The following is an 8,792-nucleotide window of genomic DNA, read 5'->3' as shown; positions in this document are numbered from 1 at the left end:
TTTCTTTTATGAAGAATGTTAGGACGCGATTGGATATGTTTCGAAATTGCAATAATAAGTACACTAGAGTACTAAGTATTAGTACTCATCACTAGACGAAAAAATATAAATATTAAAATACAAATTAAGATCGTTTTTTATATGCAGATGTATGCAGGGTCACAGATTTAATCATTAATGATTTGAACACGACTAAGTAATAAACGTATATTCTTGTATTATGTATAAAATATTCCGATTTTAAAATGTTCATTCACAAAGCTTGAAGCTATTTATAGATTAAGTTATTCTCAATGAACAACGCAGGTACCATTGCGCATGTCCTTAGTCCAGCCACCCAAAGGTTTCGTACTTCAGTAGAGTGTTTTCAACCTAGTCGAATTATTATGATAATCACATTTAAAATGTAGACAGTAAAGAATAAACTTTGATTGGTAAATACTGAAAATTTTATGATCAAGTAGTTAGCCCGTGTACCAGGATGTAAGTAGTTCATTCAATTTCAATTTTGTATTCCGTAATTAGATTAATCACGAATCGTGTCACTTATAGCTAATAATATTGATTCTGGAAGATTATAATAAGCAATTTTAAGTACTAGAAAATATTTTTAACTAGACGATGGTGAAGTTATTTTTAAATATTCCTAAGCAGGTAGGTACATACATATTTATATTGTTTAAAATAATAAGATTATTAAATAAAATAAAATAATCATGAAGTCGTATATTATTAGTTAATTTATTGTTTGAAATACATAATTTATTGATTCTCATATCCTTTTTAGATTTCTTAGGATGGCGTTAATCATCGGGTGACGTGTAAATGGTCAGAAGAGATAAATCAAAGTGACTATGCTGGCGCCTTCGGTCACACTATCGCTTGTGGTGGCAACAGCGTATGCTTGCTATTTATTTCCTAGTGGTAGGTGTTGAAGAATATATTGGATACAATATGTATTCATATTCTAATATTTAGACCACATTGTTGTAAGTATTAAAAATAAGATTAAAACCCTACAAGGAACTATGCGTTCTATAAAACAATGTGACGTACACATTTAGCAAAATATAATTTTATAGTAGATTAAAGTTTCCATTGTTGCAGCTAATTGATGTCATATTGTGTCAGACGTGCCGGATCCGTGTCGAGGAGTTACGTGCGGTCCTGGAGAGCAGTGTAGACCCTCTTCAGATGGAAAATCTTACAAATGCGAGTGTCCATCTTCATGCCCGAGCTATGGAGACCACGAAGGTTCTCGGCCACTTTGCGCCAGCGACGCGCGGGACTATCCAGGAATTTGTGAAATGCGACGGGCTGCCTGCGAAGCAAACACGAATATAACTTTCAAGTATTATGGAAAATGTGGTAAGAAATAATGCTTATCTTCTGCACTTTAAAATATTGCTTTAATTTTAACCGATACAAACTGATTTTAATTCTTTCACCAGATCCTTGTGCCGGTGTAACCTGTCCGGATCCAGAAGTTTGTCAATTGGATGATAGACGTCAGCCCTTATGTCGTTGTGCGGAACCATGCTCACTCGAGTTCTCTCCTGTTTGCGCGTCTGATGGAAAGACCTATTCAAACGAATGTCAAATGCATAGGGAATCTTGTCGTGCAAGAAAACAGTTAAAGATTATATTTAAAGGACAGTGTAGTTCTGGTAACCTTTATATTTTTAAATTATAATTTAATCATTTTTATGAGCAGCAAAGGAGGTATTATGTTTTATTTAACTTTTACAGGAGTAAATCCTTGTGCAGAAGTAGAGTGTCGTCACGGGGCAGAGTGTCGCGTGGAAGGAAGCGGTGCGGTGTGCGCGTGCCCGCCGCCGTGTGAGCCGGTCCTGCGACCTGTGTGCGGGTCGGATGCGCGCACTCATGACAGCGAGTGTGAGTTGAGACGAGTGGCGTGTCTTTTGGGGAGAGAATTGAAGGTTGTTCACGCCGGTGCTTGTGGTGAGTTTTTGTTCATTGATTGATTTCTTTATTAAAATAATTTTCACTTATTATCAAACACGTGGCCACTAATATTCGGGATTTTCGAGCAGTTTTTCAGTTTTCTAGAATCTCGGACCCCACTTAAACCAATTGTTCCTGCGTTTAATTTATTTCACATTATCGGTCTATGAATTATGGAAATAGAATATTAACATGCTTAGGAGATTAATCTTTGGGATTTACCACTGTGGTGAAAATTAATTATAAGGATATTACCATATTATAGTATTTTAATAATTAATTTTATTTTTACAAAATGCATTGAACTAATACAACCACAATATTGTGATGCAATTTAGCAATAAATCATTTTTGCCGGCTTCAAGATGAAGTTCATTATTTTTTTGTTTTTCAAGCAGTCTCGATACAAATCTAATTAATTCTGGAACCAGGATCTAATGGAGTGTGCGCGGGGCGCGTGTGTCCGCACGGAGGCGAGTGCGTGTCTACGGGCGGGCGCGGCGTTTGTCGCTGTCCGCGATGCTCAAACGAGTTCGCCCCAGTGTGCGGCTCTGATGGCATATCTTACGGCAATCGTTGTAAGCTGCAACTCGAGGCCTGTCGGCATCGCCGGCACGTACAAGTGCTGTACGACGGACCCTGCAGTTAGTATTCAAAATATTACCCACTAAAATATATAGCAAAGGTTATATGTGTACGAATGAGTTTCTTTGGTTTTAATTTCGAAATACAGTAAATTACTATTTGTCGAAATAAACAGAAATGAAAGCTGGACTAGTAGTGGCTGATTTTACAAAGAAACGTTGTTATATTTGTATAATATGTATTAATCATATGTTTTGATTATTTACTTTTATGTATAGGCTAACTAAGCAAAGACTAAGAAGAGTAATGAGTATACAGTAATCATAATTATCTGTAATTATTTTTTTCACGTTCACTTTCATTCAATGTATGGTATGTATTTATAGACGGATGTGAAAATAAGAAATGTGAATATTATGCAGTCTGTGAAAGTGACGGGGTTTCTGAAGCAAGTTGCGTTTGCCCTAAGCACTGTGAAGATGGAACTGTAAGTAAAAAAAATGCCATACTTATATATGTATATTAGTTAATATATAATATAGGTACTATATGTATATTAGTTAATATAGTTATATTAGTTATTATAGTATTTGCGGAGTTTCTTTCGCCGGTTCTTCTCAGGTCAGGGTATTTTCTTTTCCGAACCGGTGGTAGTGTTTCAATTGACCATCAATAAGAAAGTGTAATGCTTCTATATTGAATAAAGTCATTTGAGTTTGAGTTGAGTTTTGAGTTCGAGTTCATAATACTTTTAAGATTTGATTAGTTTTTAACAAGGTCTAATAGGTTTTTATTAAGAATAAAAAGTTTTAAATTAATTTATTATTAAAATATGTACCCACTCGTTAAGAGTTTAACACATTTATTTTTCTCATGAAATTATAAAAGTAATGTGTCTTAACCAAAAAATTAAGGTGCCACATTTAGATTAAACACAATCCAAACAATACAATCATATATCAATCGCAAAGCAACATGTCTTTGGAGATTTAGTTAACGATATTATTCACTTTCATCCACTTTGCGTGTCGTAGATACTAAATCATAACATTTTCGTGTTTATTTTCAGGAAACAGAAGAGATTTGCGGAAACGATAATCAAACTTATAGTAGTGTTTGTGCACTTCGAGACGTAGCTTGCCGGGAGAAGAAACGACTTCACCTCAAGCATATGGGATCTTGTGGTGAGTTGGGATTGGGTAACATAATCATTATAATGACACTTTCATTATGAGTTCAAAATTGTTTTATTTGTACATTAAAGGCTCGCACAAACTATAGCCGCGGCGGGCCTCAACGCATCGCATTGCAAAATTGGACCAAAGCACATAGCAGGCGCATCGGGCCGCACTGCGACCTAATATCTTATAATCAGTCAGGTTTTGGCAATCTAAGAAGATGGATAGTTCTGACGAACTGCACTCATTCAGCCGTCTACTTGTTGCGTCGGCTAAAGCACACTGAGACGGGCCGCATTGCAACACATGACATCGCCGCAAAAATACGCCTGGCTAGTGATGCGCCAATGCGTTGCGATGCGGCCCGTTGCGGCCAGCCTGAGGTGTGCGATAGCCCATACGAAATGTATGAAACTGATTCAGGAGAATTTTTGTTATGCGTTGCGGGCCGCCTCGGTGTGCGCCTATCTTTATAAAATTAAATAAGACTAAATTAACTTAAACAATAGTCAAAGGCAAAAATAATAAGTCAACCTATTATTCGAATAGAATCTTGCGGCGGCGTCCAATGCCCGAACGGCATGTGGTGCTCACGCGGCAAGTGCACGTGCGCGACCACGTGCGCCGACGCGCCGCGAGAGCCCGTCTGCGCCGACTCGCACCGCACCTTCCCCAACGAGTGCTCTCTGCACAGGGTCGCCTGCGAAGCGCGCATGCGCGGCGACGCCGCCCCACAAGTGGCCTACTACGGCGAGTGCACGGATTCCCACGATGGCAACCTCACTGCAGGCGAGTGATCAGAGAAAGCTATTTACATATGTTGCAAAGAGCTTTGTTCGTTAATGCATGTTACAATTACTAATGCACCTAAATCCTATGGTAATTATAAATAAATAAATAAATAAATATGAGACAACTTCACATACATTGCTCTGATCCCAATGTAAGTAGCTAAAGCACTTGTGTTATGGAAAATCAGAAGCAACGACGGTACCACAAACACCCAGACCCAAGACAACATAGAAAACTAATGATAATCTACATTGACTCCGCCGGGAATCGAACCCAGGACCTCGAATTATGTATTAATAATTAAGTTGAATAGTCGTAGTTAGACTGATTGCTTAAGGTTTTTATTAATTGTAGGTACAAACAGATCAGGCAAGCTATTAGATAACGGTAACGATATTCGGGTGCTGGACGGAGCTGGTGAGACGGAGAGCTCAAGCGCCGCCACGGGCACGGCCGTGTGCGCGCGCGTGCAGTGCGCGTACGACGCCACGTGCGCGGTGGACGCGAGCGGACAGCCGCGCTGCGCGTGTCTCTTTGACTGCGCGGCGGCCGCGGCGGCTGCGTCTGCGCCCGTGTGTGCGTCTGACATGCGCATGTACCCCACGCTCTGCCACATGAAATTGGAATCGTGTCGACGGCAGGAAGACTTGAGGCTCCGACCTCTAGCTTTGTGTAGAGGATTGGAGGTGAGACTTCTGTAACTATGTTACGATGTCAGTTTGAGTTAGAGCCTACTCCTGGATGTAATGTACGTCCATTATTTTGTATGACATTTAAAAATAAATAATTATTGTTATAGTTTCGGCCCTGTGGAGACGACGAGCCTCTCACGGACGCCGAGGGTCGTCCAATGGACTGTGGTGGGGGTCCCCATCGTAAGGACTGTCCGATTGGCAGCTATTGTCATCACACTGCTAAAGCTGCACGTTGCTGTAGAAAAGGTATGTTTAACATATAACTCGAGTATGGAAATCATATGTAGGTAGGAAGATATAATTAAAGCTACTGAATTATTGAAAGCCACCAATGCAATTTGAAAAGGATAATTACTATTGAAAACCTAATGGACTGTAAGACTGTAAGGTTTAATTGATTGCAGATAAGTCGATCGTAGAAAAAAAAGATTGTCAAGAGTCTTGGTATGGATGTTGTGGAGATGGAGTTACGCCGGCAAGAGGCCCAGGGGGCGCCGGATGTCCCTCACAGTGTGGGTGTCACAGGCTGGGATCAGTGTTAGAGCAGTGCGACGAAAGTGGACAATGTCAGTGCAGGCCAGGCGTGGGCGGCCAGAAGTGTGATCGCTGTGAACCAGGCTATTGGGGCTTGCCACGGATTGGAACGGGACACGCTGGATGTATACGTAAGTAATAAAAGAAAATTATACTTACATTTGAATTATAAAGTTAGTTTATGTATATACTCATTAATCTCAGTAACTGCCGGTCAGATTTGTATAGTTATTTTTATAGTCCGTTTATTTAGTTAGGTCCGTGAGATTATTTCTATTATAAAACAATAAGAACCAGAATCTTGTCCTTTAATTTATTATTTAGTTAACTTGTTTCAATAACTAACAAGTATAGAAAGAACGATCATTGTCTAATACGTTTTTGAAATTTGGTAAAGTATTTTTTATCTGAGTTATAGAGTTATAAAAAGATTGAAAATTTGTTTTATTATGAAGCATGCGGTTGCTCGGCCTTTGGGTCAGTGCGTGAGGATTGTGAACAAATGACGGGTCGCTGCGTGTGCAAGTCTGGTATTCAAGGACAGAAGTGTACCGTTTGCTCTAATCATGAACACACTCTCGGTCCCAACGGCTGTTTTGATCGTGAGTATGATCTTTTATTTATATTCGAGTAAAGTATATATAACATGAAAATAATAACGTTTTTATTAACAGCGGAATCGACGCAGCTGCCTGCAACAGATTGCGAACACATGACATGCTATTTCGGTGCATACTGCGTTATACGCAGTGGGCTCGCTACGTGCGAGTGTGGGGCTCCGGAGTGCACGGCTGCCGAGGCTCCTCCGGTCTGTGGCAGCGATGGGCGGACCTATCTTTCGACATGTCACCTGCGAGCGCACGCGTGTCGGACACAGTCTGATGTCGTAGTGCAAGCGTTTGGGCCTTGTGGAGAGGAAGCCCCGACTGTCAGGCGAGGTAGTCGCTCGGCTGACACTCGCTCGAACCCCTCACGTAATTCGAGAGAAAAAGAACACTCTGTAGGTGACTCGGAACGCACCTATCGAACCAATTCCATACACTTCACAGACGCTTCGGTAGACACGAGTGATAGTGGCAAACCAGACAGTCCCGAACCTGAGATGACGTGCATTGACATTCTACCGCCTCTTGATTACCGCTAGTACAAAGACAGCTAGAATAATGTAGTTGCACAAATCTGTAGTTGACACTAAAGTTTTCACCTTAAAATTATTGTACTCTGTATTTTAATCAATTCACCTATTCCATCTATTAAAAACTCAATTATTCGCAGAGAAAATTCGTATTTCACACATTAACTCGAGGGAGAACGAAGAGGATAGCGGTTGTAATAAGAACCTATCTAAAAATATTCATTTCGAAAATGAATCTGAGGAGGAGCAATATATAACAAATGAGGTAGAGGAAAATTATCCAATTTATGAAGAGTACATCGAAGGCCCTGAAAGCGAAATATATACAGCGCCATTATTCGACGGACTCGCTCGTATGACGGCAAGGACACGATTGCCCGCTAAACGATTCGATATTTGGGCCGAAGTGTCGGCTGTGTGTGGAAGGGGCGCTTTAATAAGTGCGTCAGGTGTGAGAGATTATTTATGGCTCGGGCTCGTGGATAACCGTGCTGTTTTGCGGTGGGACGCGGGAAGCGGACCTTTAGAATTACATTCAGGGAAAGTCAAAGTCGACGTCAAAACTAAAATATCAGCAAGAAGGTACAAAAAAGATGCAATGTTAAAATTGGGGTCAACGACTGCTAGGGGTTCCACGCATGGGCGAATGAGCTCGCTCGATGTCGACCCTTATATTTACGTCGGCCACCCACCTGGGAACATTACGAAGTAAGTAGTTATATAGTTAGCAATGTTTAATTCAGATAAGATAGTAGATTGTCAATATATTTCGCGATATCTGATACGTGTATGATTATCGGAAGGTTATCGGGCACTCACGCACTGCACGGGTTCGTGGGTTGCGTACATCGCTTACGTGTGAGCGGTCGCGACGTCATCCCCCCCTCGAGGGGACTGTCCGTCACCGCTCAAGGCCTCCGACCTTGCACTCCATACAACCTCGCTCAGATCGAATGTCCTTGAAGTAACTGTACACATTTAACAAAACCGGTTTGATTAGAACGTAATTAATCAGATATTCACAAGATTAATTTAATATTATTTGAAAATAATTCTAAATGTTATATATTGACGCATATCTATATGTAATGTTATGTCATGTTAATGTAATAATTGTCGAGATAGTCTGTTGAAAAATATAATCGATAAAACGGTCTTCAAAATTAAAGATACTTATTTCTAAATGTAAATGTCCCTCGAGGCGATCATTTGCAATTGTTAGCTTTTACGTGATTAATAACTACTTTTAATGCATTACCAGTTAATTATGTTTATAGCTAATAAAATGCCTCAATTTTTATTAATGGCAAATGAGAATCGTTTTTAATATCGATGGACTATAATCGATGTGCCGTAGTTAATTATTATGTTTTTCGTTTGTAGTTTTATGTGATATTCTAAGTCAAATTAATGTAACTTCTTCTAAAAAATATCATTAGAGTTATAAGTAGGCGTAAAAGGAACCATTAAAAACATTTAATACATGTGTATTTGTTTCAACGAGCAGAAACAATTAGACAAAGCAATCTTCATGAGTTCGTTGTAAATATTCATGACTAAACGAATATATTAGTTTATCTATTCCAATCTGTTCTATTGCTTTGTTCATTCCATATTTTAAGTACAACTATTTACTGAAAATTTAATTTTAAACAATGTTATTTTGTAAGGCAAACTAGATTAATCACGTAATCAATTACAAGTATGTTATAAGATCGTCTCGAGGTCCACGAAAAAATAAGTAATAAAAATAAAGTTAAGCAACAATATAAAACTATTTTTATAAAAAAGGAATGTGGAATTTCCGCGAAATGTAAAAACAGAAGACATTTTTTATAAAAAGGTTGCATTTTCGCAAATTAACGAGATATTAGATCTCCGGACGTATAAGACCTATTTTGAATTGTG

At 39.3% G+C, this 8,792-nt stretch overlaps 1 protein-coding gene across 2 annotated transcripts; it reads left to right on the top strand.

Annotated features, from left to right (window-relative positions):
- Window positions 1-328: 328 nt before the first annotated feature.
- Window positions 329-8,154, top strand: LOC124533781 (agrin-like). Of its 2 annotated transcripts, none has more exons than XM_047109296.1 (16): window positions 329-483; window positions 788-924; window positions 1,132-1,368; window positions 1,452-1,667; window positions 1,750-1,962; window positions 2,397-2,609; window positions 2,937-3,037; window positions 3,620-3,734; window positions 4,278-4,517; window positions 4,875-5,206; window positions 5,320-5,461; window positions 5,620-5,880; window positions 6,205-6,351; window positions 6,424-6,687; window positions 7,025-7,592; window positions 7,688-8,154. In XM_047109296.1, the coding sequence occupies exons 2-16, from the start codon at window positions 855-857 to the stop codon at window positions 7,845-7,847; spliced, it is 3,279 nt and encodes a 1,092-aa protein (XP_046965252.1). In that variant the 5' UTR covers window positions 329-483; window positions 788-854; the 3' UTR covers window positions 7,848-8,154. The 2 variants fall into 2 exon arrangements, with proteins under 2 accessions (XP_046965252.1, XP_046965261.1); XM_047109305.1 differs by lacking the exon at window positions 329-483 and adding an exon at window positions 564-654.
- The last annotated feature ends 638 nt before the right edge of the window (window positions 8,155-8,792 follow it).

The sequence above is a fragment of the Vanessa cardui genome, chromosome 1 (genome assembly GCF_905220365.1).
Source record: "Vanessa cardui chromosome 1, ilVanCard2.1, whole genome shotgun sequence".
NCBI classification, from domain to species: Eukaryota; Metazoa; Arthropoda; class Insecta; order Lepidoptera; family Nymphalidae; genus Vanessa; species Vanessa cardui.
The sequence above is the reverse complement of the archived record's forward strand: the minus strand, read 5'-3'. Positions and strand labels throughout refer to the sequence as shown.